The 21,669-nt window shown below is 41.0% G+C and overlaps 1 protein-coding gene across 4 annotated transcripts in view; it reads left to right on the top strand.

Annotated features, from left to right (window-relative positions):
* RAB30 (RAB30, member RAS oncogene family) overlaps positions 1-17,419 on the top strand; it is a 121,049-nt gene extending 103,630 nt beyond the window's left edge. For all 4 annotated transcript variants that reach the window (XM_046638603.1, XM_046638601.1, XM_046638602.1 and 1 more), the window contains 4 exons: positions 1,971-2,071; positions 5,056-5,139; positions 10,692-10,875; positions 15,625-17,419. In XM_046638603.1, coding sequence (XP_046494559.1) covers positions 1,979-2,071; positions 5,056-5,139; positions 10,692-10,875; positions 15,625-15,875 — 612 coding nt within the window. In that variant the 5' untranslated portion in view covers positions 1,971-1,978 and the 3' untranslated portion in view covers positions 15,876-17,419. The remainder of the gene's footprint in view (positions 1-1,970; positions 2,072-5,055; positions 5,140-10,691; positions 10,876-15,624) is intronic.
* Positions 17,420-21,669: the final 4,250 nt, after the last annotated feature.

Genomic DNA, 21,669 nt, shown 5'->3' with positions numbered 1-21,669 from the left:
TGTATGCCTTCTGAACTTGAAGTCTGGCTGTTAGCTTTATGACTTTGGACTACCCTCAGTTTACTTACCTGTAAAATAGGTAGCATATTAATAAATACCAGCTCATAGACTTGTAAAAACAAATGGAAATATACATAAAGTGCCCAGTATAGTGTCTGGCATATAGCAAGTTCAGTGACTGCTTATGGACCCAGATTCTTGACAGAGAAATGTTTTCCCTTCACGGTCCCATGAACTGAGACAGAACCCCATGAGCTGCCACCTGCTTGTTGGCTTGGTTGTCAGTCATCTTTCCAAGGACCACTTGAAATCCACCTAGAAATCACCTTTGCATCACCTTCGTAGAAGGGAATCTACTCCCTGAGCTACTTGCCGGGTCTCAGTGCAGAAGGCTCCCCTTCTGGCCTGCAGCCCTGCAGTCACTTGAGCTTCAGTTCACTGGTAGGGGTGACCCCGAGGCTTCTCTGCTTCTCCCAATCATCCTTCCCTTCATGGAGTCCCTGAGCATCCTTTTCCTCTTCCTCTGGAGTCCACTGGGCTTGTTTTGCCTACACCTTATGAAATGAGTTCCTTTGCTGGTTTGAATTGTATTTAACTTTATTGGTCTCAAGGGCAGAGACTGTCTCAACTGTGTACTTCCTACAGTGATTAGCACAGTACTATATTAGGGACTCAATAGATTACCAATTGTTTTCACCAGGGTAGGGCTTTATGGATACCAAGGCTCTTTTGTATAGTTTTTTTTTGGTAAGGAATATTGGCTCTGAGCTAACATCTGTGCCAATCTTCTTCTATTTATTTGTATGTGGGTCACTGCCACAGTGTGGCTTGATGAGTGGTGTAGGTCTGTGCCCAAAATCTGAACCCACGAACCTCAGGATACCGAAGTGGAGTACACGAACTTAACCACTATGCCATCCAGCCAGCCCCAAGATTTTTTTTTTAAATCTTCACAAGAGTCCTCTGAAGTAAATGAACATGTAGTATTCTTTTTAGCACAAGTTGGAGAAACTAAGGCCTACACTTAAGCAATATGTCCGTTAATTCTTTAATTCTGTAGAGATTTACTAGGTGTAAATCTGTCTCATGGGCTAGGAGAAGAGAGCTGAAAGACGTAATCCCTTCCTTCAAGGATGAGGCAGACATTGGAACAAATAATTATACACAGCAAGTGAAGTTTTAGGACAAAGAAATGATGAAAGTATTTAACTTTATTTAAAAATAGGGAAGATCAGCGAAAAATTCAGAGAGAAAGAAATGGTTGCATTGAACCTTCAAGGATTGACTTCATGCCGCAGATAGGGTGGGAGGGAGGGCATCCCAGGCAGAGGATATACCACAGCTCATAGGAGTGAGAAGACAGGCACTCTGGGAGGCTCTGCAGCATCAGCTTGGCTGACAGGAGGTCCATAGGAACGGGGTGCTGGTAGAAGGAAAAGATGGCGATAACTCCCACTGGTAAGACCTCAAGGTCCCCAGGGCCTGCAGGAGACTGAGAGGGCCCTTCCCAGTCATGCAGTCTCCCAGTCCCTAGGCCTCCTTCCTAGAGGCATACACAGTCATTACGTAATCTGCTTTAAACTTTGGAAGGGCTCCCTTTTGTCTCTGCTTCCCTGCCCTTCCAGCTTGTCTGCACATAGATTGTAATCTCCTGTCCATGCTAAAAGAACACAGATCTTATCACAGGAGCGACCTGTGACCTGACTACTTGGAAGAATAAAGGTTACCAGGTGAAAGGACATCTCTGTCATTTACTCTCTGTGGCGTGACGTAACTGAGAAGGCATAAATTCTGTCTGCGACCAAACACCTGTGTTCCTCTTTCACGGGCAGGGTCACCAGAGGGGAGCATTAAATTGCTCTTCAAATGAGTCAGACCCGTTGTTCCCAGGAGACGGGGCTGGTGCAGCGTGAGCTCCGTGGGCAAGTCTGACCAGGCCCCTCTCACACTTGCCTGTGTTTGCCTTGCAGCTGTGTAAATGAGTATGGAAGATTATGATTTCCTGTTTAAAATTGTTTTAATTGGCAATGCTGGTGTGGGGAAGACGTGCCTAGTCCGACGATTCACTCAGGTAAGAGAACTCACAAGGCCAGGGTTGGGTTTCTCAGTCTGGCCTGCGGGGTTAGGGGAACCTAATAGGAAGGGTGAGGGGTCCCAGTGCTAGGCTCTTGGCTGCTAGTTCTTAACATGCCCTTTGAAAGTGCTCCAGCTTTGCAGCCTAGAGTTTTTTAAACCTTCTCGAGGGAGTTTGGCTGTGTGGATCACCCCCCCACCATTCTTCTTGTTGCTTCCTTTAATGAAAAGGGCAAGTAGTTTTGCTTTCAGTGTGTAGTATCAAAAATACATTATTAAGTAAGAAATAGATTATTAGTTAATAGGAATCCAAAGGTAGAAATCAATGAATCTGGACATCAAATTATACCTATTAATTTTTTTAAAACTCAAATACAAATTAAACCAGTCGAACTCCCTGTGTATGCCTTCTCCTGTCCTCCCAGAAAACGGAATGAATCATTTTGGTTTAGAACCACATGTGCTGATTTTTCTAGATCTGTTAAATGGGAATGAAATTTGCATGATCTAAGAACAATTTCTCTTTGGAGCTACCCTTTTGAGAATTATTGCCAGCGATTATATACCTGTTTTTATATAGAAATGGGTAGGAAATCATTCTGAGATTGACTTTTCTTTTGTGTTTTCCTGGAAGAATATGAATGGCATCCTTTTCAGGATTATCATGCATTTTCATAAGGTGCCAGTTGGGAAAGTTGAGAGTAGCTCCTCTCTCTAAGGCGTAGGGCAACCTGGTGCCATGGAAAGAACACTGGCCCGAGAGCCGAGACACAGGTCCTAGTCCTGGCTCTGCCCGAGGCTGATCCTGTGATGAGGGAGGGGCTCCCTGCCCTGCTGCACATGAGGGGCCTGGTGATCTCCAAGGCCCCTTCGAGCTCTGCCAGTCTGTGGTTCTGTGGAAAACGGGAGAGGCAGATTGGATAACACAAACAGCTTCAGGGCACGGGCACCTTTGGAAATGCCAAGGTTTTTCCTGTGATAATGAGCACGTGCTTTTTACTAAGCCTTGGCCTGGTTGAAATCAAAAGTAGCAAGCTAACAGGCATCTGGGCTCAGTCAACCGCCATGGCGTTATGTTGGAAACTCCAACTGGTTTTACTTCCACTTTACGTTAGTCATCTTTTCTGCTTTTGGCAGGAGGACAAGACTGCAGAGATGTAGAGACGTTTTCAGTCCCTGTGTCAAAAGTTGCCCTTGACCTTGTTTTATTACTGAAAGATCCCTTAGAGCTTATTCTGCCCACTCCTCTCCTTTCACACATGAAAAACTCAGATGTGAGGGATGAAATGACTTGTTAGCCTCTTGTGTCATGTTAGTGGCAAGGCTAGCATTAGAACCTAGGTCTCTTGGTTTTCAGCCTGATCATTTTTATCTTCTGCATGTTCTAAGCTCTGAGACCATAGAAATCTGGCTTTTCTCTTTTAAAAGAAACCTTGTTATTAGAGGTAAAAGTGCTTGTTTTTGAACACTGATTTTTACCAATAAGCACACCACCTCTTATTGTTCTCTTTTGTCTACTTTTTACCCCTCCCAGTCCCTCAACTGCCCCCAAAGTTCATATTTCATAGACAAGATTATGTTTGTTTGTTATTTAATAGACAGTTAAAATGAATTGGATTCAGCTGTTCTTGAGGCCTAAGGAGTTGGGGAACAAAATGATGCGGGAGACATTGGGGAGAATTTGTTTTATTTTTTGGCATTTGTTAGACTGTGAAACAGCTGGAGCTATAAACTTCAAGCTTGGCAGCCTTGTGTTTGAGCCAAACCAAAATAGAAGAAAATTGATTCAATATTTGTAAGTAAAGTTATGAATGTTTATATTTACATCTTTTGCAGACATGCACTGGAACATTTTTGTTGGTTTGAAGCTCAGTCTTTTAAGTTCAAATTTTAATTAAAGAGAACTCTCTTGCTAGGGAATGGACTTAATTAAAGATGCCCCAGTCTTAGCTGCTAGAGCTAATAGAGTCCCTTTTACTTTAATTTCTGGAAATTCTGGAATATAAGTGAAGTGGAAAGAGAAACGAGGTGAGGAGTTCGTTCTTGATAGAACTACTACCTCCAAATCCCTCCCTAAGCTTACAGGAAATATTATGTAACAGTAAGTTACATTATACATGTAATTTTGCTAAAATCTTATCTTTCTAGTTCAGCTTTCGGTTTGAGGTAAAGCTGGGTTTTTGTTTTGAAATGCGTCAGCCTCAAATTTATTGAATTTGAGCCCAGAGAGGGGAACTGGTTTGCCTGAGGTCACACAGAGATCCTAAGGCTACTGCCTCCTGATTTAGCGCTATTTCTACTATATTTTCTCCCGGAGTGATTTTATTTTCCTTGATTATTTTCCCAGTGTCATTGACCCTGATCTCATGTAATTATGTATGTATGGTACCATTGCACTGAGGAAAATAGTTGTCACCCTCAGGGCAGAGGGAAATTCAAAAGCTTCGCTGTCTCATTCATACTTCTCGTACTGAGTGCTTGTTTTTCATATTGGCTGTCCACCCCGTCGCTGTCTATGCCCTAGACTGATAACCAGTTTTAATCTTCCTTGATTTTGCCTCTTTTACAGCGCCTCTCTGTTTTGCCCTCATTCTCACAGTCTTGATCTCATCCCCGTGGCTTTCTGCTCCTCGGTTGTATCTTTGTGTCTGATTTTTCTGTTTCATTCTTTGAAATCAGATCCCCCTGCCCTTTCCCAGTTCTCTCCCTTCACCTTCTCTGTCTTTCTCCCCCTTTCCCTTTCTTTCTTCTTCTTTCAAGCATTTCTCTCTCCCCTTCATCGCCTCTCTCTCCTCCCCTCAAAACATACGTGCAAAGTTAAGTTAAACAGGGCTCCTAGGACACTAAACAGAGTTCTCTTTTCTCCTAGTTAACTCAGCCAAAAGAAGGGGCTGGCAATGGGTACTGATGGGAGACAGGGAGGAGAATGTCATTTAATTGAAAGATTGGCTTAATTGTTATTTTCCATTATTTCTTCTGTAGGGTCTTTTCCCCCCAGGTCAAGGAGCCACAATTGGAGTTGATTTTATGATTAAGACAGTGGAGATTAATGGTGAAAAAGTGAAGGTAAGATGCAAAGTGTTCAGTAAGGCTCTCACTGTGCTGTGTGAGAAGAAGTAGTATTTTCCTAACATTTATTTAATCTCCTCATTGAAACCCTTATTGAAAATGATATACTCGGCCCTGGCAGCTTATTTCCAAACAGAATTCTTCTCTTTCCTTTATGGGGGCAGGAAGAGGTTGTGGATGATGTGTTTACAGATGGGAAGACAGAGAGAGAAGGGCTCAGGCAAGTTGGTCCTGTCTCCTGTCCCATCAGAGGTGATGGAAAAAAAGGAAGAAATTTCTTTTTGGGATCACCTGAGTTGGGCCAATAAGCAGTGCTACCTCTTCTGAACAGCAGCCCCAGGAGAGAGCCTCCTGATTCCTCTGTTCGTTGTGGGTCATTCAGTTGTATGAATCATTTACTAGAGTCATCCTGTCTCTCCCACCCTACCCCTATCCCTAGGAAGAGAGAAATACTAAATGAGGGGCCCAGGAGGGATCCATGATCTCTCTCTTCCCCTTTGTGGCCTCTGGATGGTTTGGTACCTGTAAGAACTATGGTATGTCCAACAACAGGTGAAGGGAGGTAGTTTTTATCCAGGGCCTAATATGTGGCAGTCCCTCTGCTAGGTGCTTTTACATGTGCTGTCATATTTAACTTAATCCTTACTGTGAACCCTGTGAGGTAAGTGGTAAATTGTCTTCATTTTATAGGTTTCAGAGAGGTTGAGTGACTTATTTGTCCATGGCTAAACAGTTAGGGAGGTAGGCAGGATCTGAACCAGTTTACTGAGTCAGGGCACCCGCTGCCTCCCTGGGTCTCCTCTGCCGTGAGAGAAGAGAGGAATGAAGGCACAATAGGCCTGTCCCCTTGGAGCAAGGAAAGGAAGAAGGTGATGGGAAGAAATGTGAAGTGAGACTGAATCATGTGGAAGGAGGGTAGAGAGACTGATCTTTGGCACTGTGGTCTACCTGCCCCTCAGAGTTTGTGAAATTCCACTCTCAGATCATTCAGAGCTGAGGCCCATGGAAAGAAGCGATGACCCTGGCATTAGCAGCACAGTGAAAACTGTGGTATCAGGGTTCCAGCTAGATTCCAACCTAAGCATCCCAAGTTTGAGTCCACGTCATTTGTACCCTTCTCCCATGTGTACGTGTGCTCCTGCCTTCGAATGCCTTGGCAAGGGCAGAGGAGCTCCAGGTGCTTTTGCGGCATTTCATAGGCCCACAGAGAAGTGTTTAGGACGAGGCTCCTGAGTGGGGGCAGAAGCTCTCCCAGTGTCTCTTCCAGCCCTGACTCCTCAAAGTGATTCCTTACTGTAGACACATCTACACCCAAAATGATGGTGATGGAGAGCTGGGGGCCCTGGAAAACAAAAGCAGAGTGTAAAATTCACGTAAATGCCAACTGAAAAGCTCAGAAAAGTAGTGCATTGGGGTGGGGAGAAGGAGCTAGGATGCGGGGATGGGAAGGACACAGGAGTGTGGCCCCAAGAGGTGTTGGTGGGAAGAGCCACTGGTAGCTTTCTATTGTTCCAGCAGAGCGGAAGTGACTGTCATCCCGAGGAGTGGAGTAAAGATAAATACTGGTTCAGGCATTTTACTTCCAAATGTTTGAGTTTCTCATTTATATACATGTATGTGTGGGAGTTCATTCCTTTGACCAGAAATATTAGTGCCTACCGTGTGCTAGGCACTGGGAATGAATAGATGTGGATAAGAAATGGTGGCCACTGTGAAAGAACTGGCTCGTTTTTCTTTCCTGAATCCCTGGGTGTAGGTATTATATTTATTCCATTTTCTGTGAACCATAACCTCATTTTTAAGTGCTTATTACACTCAGCTAAAATCCATTTTTTTTTTAAATAACATCTGACTCCACCACGAGAGCACAGGCTCTCTGAGAGCACGGTTTCTGTCTTCCTCCTCTTGTGTTGGTACAGCTCCTGTCCCCGTCGTGGCTTTAGGCCTCTAGATCTTAATCTATAAGAAGTGAGGGTTGCTAATCTCCTAAATCCAGTCCTAATTAATTCACCTGTGGTTCTTTCTAGCCATATATGTAGATTCAAGACACAAAGTGACCCTCTTCAACCACATTAATCCAAGGGCCTCATTAACACTTGGACACATGAGGAGCAACTTCTCAGTCCTTCAGTAGAAGAGAGCAGAGCTGCTCAGGCTTCACCAAGGAAACAGTTGTCTTATTGTTGTCCTCATTCTTTAACATTTGGTGAATGCCTCTTCTTGGTGACGTTGAAGTCTTCTTGCTAGCAGTTTGCAGGCTTTCTCAGAGCCCCATAGAGTCAATGGAAAAGAGAATCCGCTGGTGGTTTGTACAGGATCACCTGCCACGCAAGTGTCAGGGCAGGACTAGAACCTGGATCTCTCTCCTGACTTCTCATCACCCCCCTCAGCCTCCTCTTTCCTGGAGGGTTTCTAGGATGGCTCCAGGATTGAAGGCAGGGGATCAAAGGTATTAGTAAGACGTTAGTAGCTATTAAGGCTTAGTGCCAGGTCAGTAAAGGCAAAGTTGAGGAAGAGACCCCTCTCTTAAAGTGGTCTGTATTATGACGGGCAGAAAATAGAATTAAAACATATATAGAATTTTCTTGTATCCATTGATTTTTTTTTTTTTTAGTCAATCATAAATTAATGAGTAATAAGCAAAACTCTAAGCTCAAACTACATTTTAACCTTAGGAGACTAATCATATTAGAAATAGAAGATTTGCTGGATTTCTCTCGAATCTGGTATGTATTGCATAGATAAGAAAGTCTTAAAAGTATGCACATATATTTGCTCATTTGACCATTCCTCCATCCATTTATTCGTCCATCCTCTGTTATAGTAGATGCTTTGTGCCAAGTACTGTGTTAGGTAAAACGTCTTTGCTCCCAAGGAACTTGCTATCATCTGGCTCAAACATTTTATCTATGAAACCTTCTTTAATACCCTACTAATCATCGCATAGAATTAATTCTTCCTTTGTGATTCCATATCTTTTGTTCATTCGGTTAGCTGTCATTCAAATGTGTCCACCACGTACCCAGGTACTGTGTTAGGAAGGCACTGGTGGTATAGGGTTAAATAACAGACAGCCCTTACCTCAAAGAACTGTCTAGCAAGGAGACACACTAGTAAACCAGTGATTGCAGTAGGTTATTATGATGGTATGGCAATAGAGGTGTGAGTAGTGGTGCAAAGAAGAGAGTAGATGAACAGAGTAGTGTGTGCTGGAGGTGAGAGGGTAAGAAAGACCATGGCTGTGGTATTGAGAACATAGTGACTGGCAAGAGACTAACACTAGGAGACTCTTTCTCCTGCTGGTGCCTCTTTAGTAGGATATCTTGTATTTTCTTATGGTTAGTTAACTGTGTCTGCCCTCCCTATAGACTGTGAGCTCTTTGAGATCAGGGGTCGTGTTTTATTCATCTTTGTATCCTCCTTGTGCTTAGCACAACACTCCGCGTATATTAATGACCTGTAAATGCTGAAAAGGAGCAAAGGAAATGCAGAAAGAATGACGAAACCAGATTGAATGATAAGGGCAGTGGAATACAGATATCCTCAAGAATCAACTATAAAGCTAGAAACAGGCAGCCTCCTATGAGAAAGCAGCACACATCTTGGCAAGGCCATACAATCACTATTCTAGAAAATATTTCAGTGATTTTCATTCTCAAAGCTGTTCTCAGGATGTGCCAGTCATGAGAACATGCTGGTTTCTAATGATTGACAGTATTCACTCCAACCACAAGTGTTTTTACAAGCTCAGTGTGGCATTCAGACAATAGTCTGTTATTCTAAGGCACATCTTGGCAGAGGGGAACCGTGTCCCTAGGTTTGAGGCAGAGCAGAGAAATAGCTTTTGTCCCAGCAGAAGCCCTAACATCTGTATGGTGGCCTTCAGCATGCACAGACTTTCATGTGCATCATCGAAGAGCAGCTGCAGCTTCAAATCAAAGGAGAGCCTGTGTGCCGCTGTTGGTGGCAGGGACTGCCGGTCACTCATCAGTCTCAGCTAAACTGGTATGAGCAGAGGGTGACACCAACTGCCTCATCCTCTTTGGATGCAGGTGTATATTTAAATCAGTTTCCGGGGCAAAGGCAGCATGATGGCCTGGAATGAGTCCTCAACTGGCAATAAGAAAGGCCTGGAGTCTGGGTCCCAGCTTCATGAGCGGCCAGTGAGGAGATGGGGTTGCCTGTTAATGAAGCAGGGGGCGTAAACTTGCCTCCCCGACTGGGATGTTAAAGGGGTTAAATGACACCATCAATAAATATTTGAATATTTACTTTTTGCCAGACACTCTACTTGGTGCCCAGGATACACCTGTGAGTAAAATGAACCCCAACTTCCTCCCTCATGAAACTTTCAGTTTAGTGAGGAAGACAGCTATTAAACAAATTAGTACAAATAAATAAATAATTCAAGGACATCAGGCGCTGTGAGGGACAATTACAGGGTGGGTTGCAGGAGAGAATATGTGGGGGGTAGAGGATGGGGAACCTGCCCGAGTCTGAAGGTTCCAGAAGACCTTCCCTGAGGAAACGATGTTCCTTTAGTGGGGGTGAATGCACCTTGTGACATGTCAAATTTATGCAGTTAGAAGGGAAGATTATTACTATTGTTGATGTTATTTCTCAGTCCTTCTGATTCGTTCCACACAGCGGTCTCTCTGGAGAACAGTTCTCTTCCTGTTGGCTTCTGCTCTGTGCGGGGAAATTCAGGGAGAAGCGAGAAGTGTTCTGCCTTCGTTGTTATTAGAACCATCAGTTATTAGGTCTTAGAACTGGTAGATGACTTCAGAAAATGTGAACTTTCAGCAGGTTTCATAGTATTAATCATTTTTTGTAAAGAAACCATTGAAGCCCAAAGAGATTAAGTGACTTGCCCAAGGTCACAGGGTTTAAAAGTAGTGGAAGAAAATTATTTTCTCTGTCTGGCGTGGTATTGTTCCTATTTTCATTAACAAAGATAGTGCCTTAATATAGTCGTTTGAATTTTGAACTGGAAAAGGTAGTGAAGATGGATTTTCTCCCTCTCCAGTTGCTGACTGAAATGCCAATAATCACAAAATGACAGCTTGCGATGTATCCCGACTTTTATAATACATTGTGGTTAAGAGCATGGACTCTGGGATATACTGGCTGTGAGATGCTGAACAAGTTAATTAATCTCTCTGTGCCTCAGTTTCCTCAAGTGATTAGTGGATATAGTAATAGTACCTACCTCATAGAGTTATGAAGATTAAGTGAGTTATTACATGTAAAGTGCTTAGAATAGAACTTGGCACATGATAAATATTTGGTATGTTTTTGTGTGTGTGTGTGTGTTTTTTAAGAATAAAGGGGAAACTCTTAAATAACCTAACAAAGAAAAAAACAAAAAGCAAAGCAAGCCCCTCTCCTAAACGAGACACAATCAACAAATTAAAAAAACTTGAAGTGCTTTATTTTTAGGGCAGAAAAATAACCATGAAATTATTTGCTCCCATTTCTAAACTAAAGTAAGACAATGCTTGCTTTCTTTTCTGCTTCTCCAACCTGATGCTTCTCTTACGCCTTTACAGCTTCAGATCTGGGACACAGCAGGTCAAGAGAGATTTCGGTCCATTACCCAGAGTTACTACCGAAGCGCCAATGCCTTGATCCTCACCTATGACATAACCTGTGAGGAATCCTTCCGTTGCCTTCCCGAGTGGCTGCGGGAGATAGAACAATATGCTAGCAACAAGGTCATCACTGTGCTAGTGGGTAAGTAAGAACTAACGAGGAGGGAAATTGATTTATGGGCATCAGAGAATTTATAATCACACAAAGCCTTGTGCCTTGGTGCCTTCCAAGAATATAGTCTACAGCTATATAATTCATGTAGTCAATATTCAGTTCTTTTGCAACTGAAGAGAAAATGAAATAGGTCCTATCCCATGGTAATGGTTTAGAAAAGTAAAGGAGAAAATATCACTGATTGATTTTTTTATCAGTGCAGGCTCTAGGGAAGAAGATGGACTGCCATGAAAGTTATGTGGGCTGCTAAACATTTTTAAAAATCTAATTATGAGATCACGGACACTGCTGGTCTAGAAGTAAATATATGTCTTAGGTTGATACAGAATTCATTATTGAAGCAATTGCTTATTGCCTAAAAAATGTACTTTGGTTTATTATTTCTCTTCTTACATTTATGCTGATTTGAGAAATTCTGATTTTCAAAAAGAATGCACTAAAGGCAATTCTGCAGTTTGTTTCATCTTAGAGGAGGGTAGAACCTCTGTTTAGTTAGAGGGAAAAGCAGAAAACAACTCATGATTTTCTATGGTGACACATACACCCATTAAAAATGGAATTGCAATGAAATGGACCAGATCCTTAAAAACACCTCTAGTGGTGATGGAAAAATGTTAATAATATATTGTTGTTAAGATGTTTTCTTCCAGGGGCTGGCCCCGTGGCTGAGTGGTTAAGTTCGTGCACTCCGCTTCAGTGGCCCAGGGTTTCACCGGTTTAGGTCCTGGATGCAGACATGGCACTGCTCATCAAGCCACGCTGAGGTGGCATCCCACGTAGCACAACCAGAGGCACTCACAACTGGAATATACAACTATGTACTGGGGGGCTTTAGGGAGAAGAAGGGAAAAAAAAAAAGAAGATTGGTAACAGATGTTAGCCCAGGTGCTAATCTTTAAAAAAAAAAAAAAGTTCTCTCCCCAGGAAAGAACAATTGATGTATATTCTAGCAAGACCTGAATTTTAGAAATTAGGGTAGAAAAACTCAGAAACCTTGTGAAGTTACAAATTATGGTTAACAGTAAGCTAAGTAAACTTTCTTTTTTGTGTGTGAGGAAGATTGGCCCTGAGCTAACATCCATTGCCATTCTTTCTCTTTTTGCTTGAGGAAGACTGTCCCTAGGCTAACATCTGTGGCAGTCTTCCTCTATTGTTTTATATATGGGATCCTGCCAAGCATGGCTTGATGAGCCGTGTGTAGGTCTGTGCCTGGGATCTGAACCTGTGGACCTCCAAAGTGAAGCATGTGAACTTAACCACTATGCCAGCAGGCCGGCCCCTAAGTAAACATTTTATGGTAAGCATTATAGCTAGGATATGTGTGCCAGGAATCATACAAGGAACTTTATATGTCATGATCCCTAATTTACAGTTGAGGAAACCAAAATTGAGAGAGGTGCAGTTCTTTGCTGAAGGTTGCACAGCATCTAACATTGACTCCAAATCCTGTGTTTGTTCAACTGTAATGTGCTGCTTTGTAACAAATTGCTGGACTTTTCCTTCTGGCCACTGGATTAGGTATTTGCCTCTCTCTGAGCTAGTGCTCCATGCCCAGTCCTGGAAACCCTCTTGCACACTGGAGAACCTTTGCCATGAAGCATTGGAAGCCCCCACTCTGGACTTGGGCTTTCTTTCTGTTTCACAGAAAGCCCTTGAGAACTTGAGTTAAAGCATGACTCCCTGGGATTCTATGTAAGAAAGCTGAATGAAGATTTGAGGGGAGATAATTAGTCATTTCAGTGTGAAAGAGGCACTTGGCTTGTTTTTTTTTAAACTTTTTATTATGTAAAATTTCAAACATAAGCAAAAGTAGAGAAAACAGTATAATGAACCCCTATGTACACATCTCTCAGCTTCAACAATTATCAACTCATGGCCAATCTTGTTTTATCTGTTCCCCATCTATTGTCTGCCCTCCCCTTCAGATTATTTTAAAGCAAATCCTAGATGTCGTATTAATTCATCTTTCAATATTTCAGTGTATATCTCTAAAAGATAATACTTTCTTTTAAAAAAAGAACCTAACCACAATGACATTTTCACACCTAAAAAATATTAATTCTTTAATAGCATCAAAAATTTAGACAATGTTCAAACTGTCCTTGATTGACTCATACATTTTTAAAATTTTGTTCAAATCAAGATCCAAATAAGATCCTTATGTTGTAATTGATTTTTATGTCCTTTAATTCTCCTTTTATCTGTAGGTTCTCTCTCCATTTTTTCTCCCTTGGAATTTATTTGTTTAAAGCATTTGTTTGTCCTATAGAGTTTTCCAGTCTGAATTTTGTTATTTCACTCCTGTGGTGTCATTTGACATATTTCTCTATCACTTGTTTTTCTTGCAGATTTGTAGGTAAATCTATAGGCTGGTTAGATTCAGTTTTTGTTTTTTTTTTTTTTTCTCCCCAAAGACCCCCCGGTACATAGTTGTATATTCTTCATTGTGGCTCCTTCTAGTTGTGGTATGTGGGATGCTGCCTCAGTGTGGTTTGATGAGCAGTGCCATGACCACACCCAGGATTCGAACCAACGAAACAGTGGGCCGCCTGCAGCGGAGCGCGCGAACTTAACCACTCGGCCATGGGGCCAGCCCCTGTTTGTTTCTCTTTTTAGCAAAAATACCTTATAATTGGCATTCTGAAAGATAGTTCTCATAGGACAGTCAATAAAAATTGCCTGATTTTTTCTTTTTTATTTACTACTTTTCAAAGTAATGAGTTTGTTCCCTAATGTCTTCTAAAACTATTAAAGTTTGTTTATATTTTGGATATCATTATAAATTTCAATATGTTTGATGTATTCCAGTCCCTTGCAATTATTATTATGATGCTTCAATTATTCCAGCTTTCACAGTGGAGCTTCTTCAGATGGGCTCCTGAGTCCTTTTGACATGACATGGAATCTTTGATAATGTTCTTGCTTTCTGGTGGAAGTGTTCCAGGCACACTTGTGCATTTCCTATCTCAAACCTGGAATTAGCCGTTTCTTCAAGAAGCACTGTTTCTCTTTAATGGAAAGCTGTATTTAGAGACTATAACCTAGGTGATAGGAATCCTCCTTACTAGTGGATGGGTCATTGCTTTTAGGCCTTTCAGTGGACAGAACTAGTGTGTGTGTGCGTGCAGTGAATTCTGTAGTGTCCACAAGGGATTGTCTTACTAGGCTCTACTAAACATTTGACTCACAAGACTACCAGAGGCCACTCTTGGCATCATGTTCACGTAGAAGGATACAGGACAGGAAACGTGGCTCAAGAACAGGTCAGCATCAGCCATTCCTCTTCAGTGGAAGTAGTCCTCGTAGCAATCCACATAGCTGTCCAGGACCTCCCGGACAGTTCAAGTGGGACGGAAAAAGGCTCACTTCAGGCAAGTGCAGGATCTGTCCTGGCCTAGAAGCCTCAATGCTCCATAGGAGCCAATTTCCCTTGTAACAACTCCATAGTCCTAACTTTCAGGATCTCTTCAGGTGAAGAATTGCCACACTCAGGGAAGCCCAAAGTTATGGCTTTCCATTAGATATTTATAATTCATACATAGAATTCTCAGGCCAGATGGAATTTATCAATCAGGGGTCACTTTTACCATAAGCAAGGTTGCCAAGTAACACAGTTGACATATTGCCTTTGTCAGGTTTCTGGGAGAAGAGACGTAGAAAATCTTTTAAAGATAAAATACACCATGAATTATTCACACTGATATTTCCATTTATAATTCAGGACTGAAGAAATTATGCTTCACCTCATTAATCTTATATCTGTATTTCCTTTTTCCCATGCCAAAAATCACAGTCCCAGTGACACCAGCATAATTGCTCATTTGCTTTATCCCCTTATCCACATATAGCAGCCTCGGAATAACAGTACCAATACTGCCACTGACAAGATGATCACTGCAGTGGGTCAAGATTTTTTCCTTCAGTTCTTTTTGTCCTTAGGGTGTATACCACTGGCGATGCCTGGTTAAATGGCTGTATCTTAAACTCACTTAAAATAGTTCCTCTCTGTGTGGTTATGCTACTTCATGATAAACAGCCTCATTTGTTTAATTTTGCTTTCAATTTTAGGAATTGCTTTTCAAATTTAATTTCGTATTAATTGTATAATTCTAATTAATTGTATAATTATGTAAAACATTTATAAGATTCTGAAGTCACATCTATAAAACGAAGTATATTTAGAGAGGTCTAGTTTCTATTCCTGCCCATCCCCCAACCTTGTTCCTTTCATGGGTAAGCATTATCTTTAAAGTTAAGATTTTGGTTTATTTTCCCATTGAAAAAATAAGCAAATAAAATGTGCGTGTGTATTTTCTTCATCCCTTTTTCGTAGATGGACAGTAGTGTATTATATACACTTTTTTCTACTTTGCTTTATTCCACTTTAATATATCCTAGTGTCTCATTCCATGGCAGCATAGAGAGATATTCCTCATTGCTTTTTACAGTGGCAAATAACTCCAAATAACTTTAGATGCACCATAGTTTATTCAGCCAACACCCCCACTGATGGACATTTGGGTTGTTTCCAGTTCTGTGCCATTACAAATGGCACTAATATTTTAAAAATAAACATTCCAGTGATCACAGTCACATTTGCTTTGCTTTACTCGCCCATCTGTCTGGTTTGACTTCAGATATGGAATTGAATTTTGATTCTTTTGAGCCTGCCAAAAGTCAAATGATGATTCCTTCTTTGATTTACTCCTGTTTTAGGCAACAAGATTGATCTGGCCGAAAGGAGAGAGGTCTCCCAGCAGAGAGCTGAAGAATTCTCAGAAGCTCAGGACATGTATTATCTGGAGACCTCAGCCAAGGAATCCGATAACGTGGAGAAACTCTTCCTTGACTTGGCGTGCCGCCTCATCAGTGAAGCCAGGCAGAACACACTTGTGAACAATGTATCCTCACCCTTACCAGGAGAAGGGAAAAGCATTAGCTATTTGACTTGTTGTAATTTCAACTAAAGGCTGAGGCAAAGAGAAACAAAAGGAATCAGCAGCTGCCCTGATGGGCCACGAATTGCTAGGGAGATGTGGCTATGACTGTGGTTCCCGCTCTTGGACCTTCTGACTCCTGTGGGCTCCTGAGCTTACAAAGCATGGCAGGCCAAGGGCCTTGTCCACAGGCCAGCATTAGCAGAACATATAATGGTTTCACCCTTTTGCAGTCTGGAGTCGGAGCAAGGAGAAAATTTGCACTAGGCGCTCCATGATCTGCAGAGCATGTTGCTTTTGTTTTTTTAAAAAAGCAAGTAAAAGCGCATTCCTGAGCACAGCCCAGGGGGAAATGTACTGTAGGGTTCCCTCCTGCACGTCAGTGGGTGCATGAAGGGGCTGTTCTTTAGGGCTTCTGGGGGCCCTGGTTTTCTTGTCTACCAGACAAACCAAAACTGGGAAGGCCAAGTCCTGTCTCTGTGGTGCATATTGACGACCCCATGGAGATTTTCAAAAGTGTTATTTCTCTTGTCCACAGGCACTTTCAAGAACTTTGGGATGTAAAAATGAAATGAAACCTTTACCCATCACCAACAGTAACAGTCATTGTTTTAATAATATATCCAAGCTCCATGACTCCTTTTGGTGCTAATGATTCCACTCTATCACAGACCAAACGTTTTAGTACATTGATGTCCTTAAATGTATTACATAGAAATAAAAAAAAAATAAGGGACGTCTATGAATCAGCACTCTTTCTCAAAGTCTCATTACTACCTTTTCTAGGGTGGGTGTGTTGGAAAAAAGAATACTTTCCTTTTATGTTCCCCTCTAAATCTCTACCACCTTCTTCTATTTTCTTATCTTTCCTGCCCTGTAAGTAAACAAAAAAGTTTGAAAAATGAAAAAACCCCAATGGTCTGATGATATTCCAATATAAAAGATTAGCTCTAAGACATTATGAGTAGTGTGAGGAAACAGACCAGATCTGACCAAAATACTGTGGATTAATGGACTGCAGTGCAGAGTTCAAGCAGAGCACAGTCCTTGGTAGCAGGTCGCACCTTTTACTTCCTGGTACTATCCATCTTGGACAGACCAAGGCTTAGGCTTTTGTAGATGTTTTTAGTATGATAAGTGAGAATAGCATCAGATAAAGTCTCACGAACCATTTTTGTATCTTCAATGATAACCTTAGAAAAATTCTGCTTGTGGAAGCAGGTTGAGTAGTCGTTTGTCACCTCCTTCTTGTAGTAACGTTACTCTCAGACTCATGACCATACATTCTTTCCTGTTTCTTTTTCTTTTTCTCTCTCTCTTTCCTGGTCTCCTCCTGCTTTCCTCCTAAACTCTCTCCCTTCCTTATATGCATGTGTTGCTGCAAATCTCCAATTCAGATGGAGATGTATATGCCTTTACGTAGCCAATTTTAAAACAGGACTCAAAATGGAAGACATGCTGCTGAATATGTGTTACTGTTTCTTCAGTGCCATACTTTGATACCTTCTAATTTGTTTACTGATATAAATGCAAATCGGGAAAATAATTAAACCTGTATGCTGTTCATGCTGTCAGATGTTTCTGTAGCTTGCTGCTTAGCATAACGGATGGATGAGAATTGAATTAGGAGATGATATGTAATTTCCCTGTTGCTGTAGATGGTGGCAGTCTCCACCCTGCTGTGTTGATCTTTGAAAGCTATTTAATTTTAAAGAAGTGAGTCATATAGAGACATGATCTTGATACAGCATTTCTAGCATTTCTCTAGCACATTTCAGAGTGACCAATCTCTTGCACCTGGGAATTATATGTATTGTTCAATGGACTGATACTTTAGGTTGGCCTCACTGTGTCTGTCCTGATCCTGTGGGTAAGGGAAAGATTTCCCAGAAGTTTGAATTGTTTTTATTTTAGAATCTATCTCTACAGGAGAGAAACATCGTTTTCATAAACACCAACCAAAATAATTTATAATCGTTGCCTTTCCCTCCCCTTCTTCCTCACTGAGCCAGCAACTAAAGGTATTCAGAAAACAAGTTGATCAAGGTGGGCAGAAGAACTTCTCTTTTTAAACTGTGAGGAAATGTCCTTAAGTTTGGATTTTTGTCCTAAATGAAAGATGATAAATCTAATGTTCCCAGCACATCATGGCCCAGCTTTGTCTCACAGCAGCAAGTGTGTTGAAAATAAAGTTGCTTTGTGAACATAGAGGATGGGACTTTGTTAGACTGGACAAATTTTGTCATAAAATAACAGCTTCTAGGACCACGCTTGCATTCTGAAATTCTTATTCCCAGGGCTCAGCCTTCTCTGTCTACTTTGGCCACTCTCAGAAGGGGATTAGAAGGCTCTGCCCCTGGCTCCTTTCTTCCCTGTTACTCCTCCCAGCCTTCCTGTAACTTATAGTCACCCCTCCATGGCCCATCAGTGGGGACACAGGATAATGTAGGGCTTGCTTTCTTTTTTTCCCCTTAGTTGTGCAAATTCCAGGTTAGGCCTTGTGGACACTTGTTCACTGTTGTATCTCAAGTTTGAGAACAATCCTTGACAATATCGTAGGTGCTTGATAAATGTTAGTTGAATAAACAACTTAGTGCCAAGAGGAGCTTTTCTGGTTAAAGAGAAATTTCTCAAACAGAACTTGAGAAAGGATACTAATGAAATGTGGTCATCTTAACCCAGGCCAGGACCGAAACTTGTTGGGCTTTCTACTAGTTCTTATTGTCATGGCAATATTTGCTAACGTGAGCCTTCTTAAATAAAAATGAATTCTCTTTTAGTGGTGGATGAAAAAGAGAGTTGCTTTCTCATAATTCAGTTTGACTTGATCTGACTCAAAGACTACCAGAATCCATGTCTGCTTCCATTTTTGGTATTATCTTTTTCTTCTTTTAATAAAGTTACTAAATATATGGTAATTTTTTTTCAATTTCCAATGAAAATACATCGTATTCATGGCAAGGAGTCAGGTTTGGGAGAATCTGTGAAATCATATAGCTTACTGATATTAATGATATTTTATTATGGCTTTGTGTAGACTGTAGCCTCAAAGGATTTTGTGCTTTCTCCTTTACCTATGCAAGGCTTTTTATTGCTTTCCTATACTTTTATTAGATCTATTGAATTCTATTAACATTTAATTTTGATTATACTGGGCCATTTGTCCATTCTGTGGATTACTTAGATTAGGCCATTGGCTTTTCTTTTTCCCTTTTTGTCATTTCGTGTTCGCATATCTTCCTGAGTAAAGTTGCAAGAAAATAACTAAAAATGAAAGTCGAAAGGATTGATTTGACAATATGTCAATTTCTGATTTAGAGTTTGGTATGGTGAAAAATACTGGCCAAAATAAGGTATTTGGATTAGGATTATTTATTTTAAGCAGTTTAGACTTGTTGGAGGGAGGAGGCAGAAGTGAACAGACGACTAGAGTCCTCTTCTTTCTTCTTCTGTCCATGAATGGATGCCTTTGGAGGACACCAGTGACTTCCAGTGTTAGAGCAATGATTTGCCTCATTTAACCTTTAAGCTATCCCATAATTCTTCCAGATCCAGCATCAAGTTTCAGTTAATGAATCATTCTGAATAAATACCAGTTGCAAGTGATTTTGAATTGGTCTTCTGACTAAAGTGAAAACTTGTTTTTTTATAAACCAAGCCACATGAATCAGGTATCACCTTATTATAATCAGAAAAAAACTTCATTTTTTTTCCCACAACCAAACCAATGGCTTTAAAGATAGACATTTTCTATTTATTAATCCTGCAAAACTGTGTATCTCAGGTCATAAAGTACTTTAGGGATCACTGTCCTATTATTCTCTGAAAGAGCTCTTCTAGAGTTTGCCATTTCTTTTTTCTAGAATTTTTTTTTTTTGACTGCAACTGGTTACTTACTTTCCATGACCAAGGTCCTGACAGGTGTGTTTTAATGCAACTATAATAATACTTTTGAGAGTTACCTTGAAAATTAAAAGCAGTGAAAAAACGTGTATCTCATGCTTCAGACAGAATGTACTCCACATAAGCAGTATGGTTGAACTCTAATTTTGGAATAAGAGAGGGATGTGTTTTCTTCTCTTTCTTCTTTTTGGATTTCATTTCTGGGACATGAGCCTACTCGTGTTTGGAAGGAAAGCTGCCTTCCTTACAGTCTTCACACTGGGTGTGAAGCATACTGAACTCAGAAATCATCATCCCTTCAAATAGCTAATTAATGTCGTAGTGTTAGAACGAGGGTGATGACGCTTCATCTCTTTTCCTCAGTCCATGATGTTGGCATGATAGTCATTTTTGAGAGCCATACTTTGAAACTAAAAACAAATTGAGGCATAACAAAGATGGTGAAGGAACTTAATTTAAGATGTTTGAAGAATATTTGAAGGATTATGGGACATTTAGCCTGGGGAAGAGAGAGGAATATAATTAGTGCATTAGAGTAAGACTCTGGTTCAAAGGGATGGAATGAGGCCCACTGAACAGAGGCCATAAGGCCACAGATTTGGGCTCCATGTCAGGGAGAACTTTCTCAAGAAGTTGATTCACCATGGAAGGGGCTGCCTTGGGTAATAGTCTCTGTCAAGCAGAGGCTAGATAAGAACTCAGCAAAGATGATGTGCAGAGGATCCCAGCACTAATTGGGGGTTGGACCAGATGATCTGTTAACTTAAGATTCTGTGATGCAGTACTTTGCCTTTCATAATGTGTTCCATTAAATATCTATTGACTCACAGCTAATGACTTTTCTTTTTAAAGGCTTTGCCCTTCTGCCAAAAGTGCATGTCACCCTCCAGTGAGGAGGTTGGTTGTATTTCGTTAGGCCAAGAGACAGGCTTACCATTATGCCCTTGGCTGGGATGGCTTTGTCAGTTCATTCATTGGTGACCTGTTGAAAACACAAACTGGTTCTTGAGTTAAAAATAGAAAGTAGAAGGTACATGAAATCATGGAAATTATGTATTTATCACTTAACCAAACATAGGTCATGCTGAGTTTAGTGAATTATTGGTGTCTCTTCAGGGCTTCAATAGGCCTTTTTAGCAGAGCAGAATCTTCAGTGAAAGATCCCATTAATATACTGACTAAAGATTTGCACTTCCCATCAGAGATGGGCTAGCAGGTCACTGGCATACAGCAGTCCCCAAGATCTATTTTGGAAAAATCTAAAATGACATTTGTCTGATTCCCTTGAAAAAACGTGATCTGAGAATGATTTCAAAAGAACTGAGGCCAACTCACTTCATGTAGAAAGTGACAAGACACAAGTCTGTGATTTGAAAATCCGAGATAACTATAAGCAGCATTTGCTAAAAAAGCCTGTGACCCAAATGATTCCACCTGCAAAATAACTTGTATCCTTGCCAGCTGATGGCTCTTCATTGGTCTTGCATCAATATGGTAAGAAATATACTTGAGATTGGATAAGACTTTGAATCCTTTGGATAAGAGGTCAGAGCACAAAAGCTAGCCACTTCTTTTTCTTTAATTGACTTCCTGAGATGCATGAGTCAAAATTTTACTTTGCCACTGAGTAAAAGCAGAATTTTTGGAGATGTGTTCTAGTTCCTGATAGAATCCTTGGTGGGTGACTTTGACACTTTGATGTAGGGAGGTGTATGGCAGGGCCAACACTAGGCTGAGTATGAAGAGTTCTAGTACTGCCACGAATTAGCTGTGACTTGATGCAAAGCACAATCTCTATAGCATCAGTTTCCTCATCTATGAGATAAACTTATATTACCTGTTAGGATTATTATGAAAATTAGATGAGATAAATTGAAAGTACAGTGCTTGGTAAACAGCACTCAAATATTAGTTCTTTTCT

The sequence above is a fragment of the Equus quagga genome, chromosome 14, assembly GCF_021613505.1.
Source record: "Equus quagga isolate Etosha38 chromosome 14, UCLA_HA_Equagga_1.0, whole genome shotgun sequence".
Lineage (NCBI taxonomy): Eukaryota > Metazoa > Chordata > Mammalia > Perissodactyla > Equidae > Equus > Equus quagga.
Note: the sequence above shows the minus strand (reverse complement) of the source record. Positions and strands in the feature narration are given on the sequence as shown.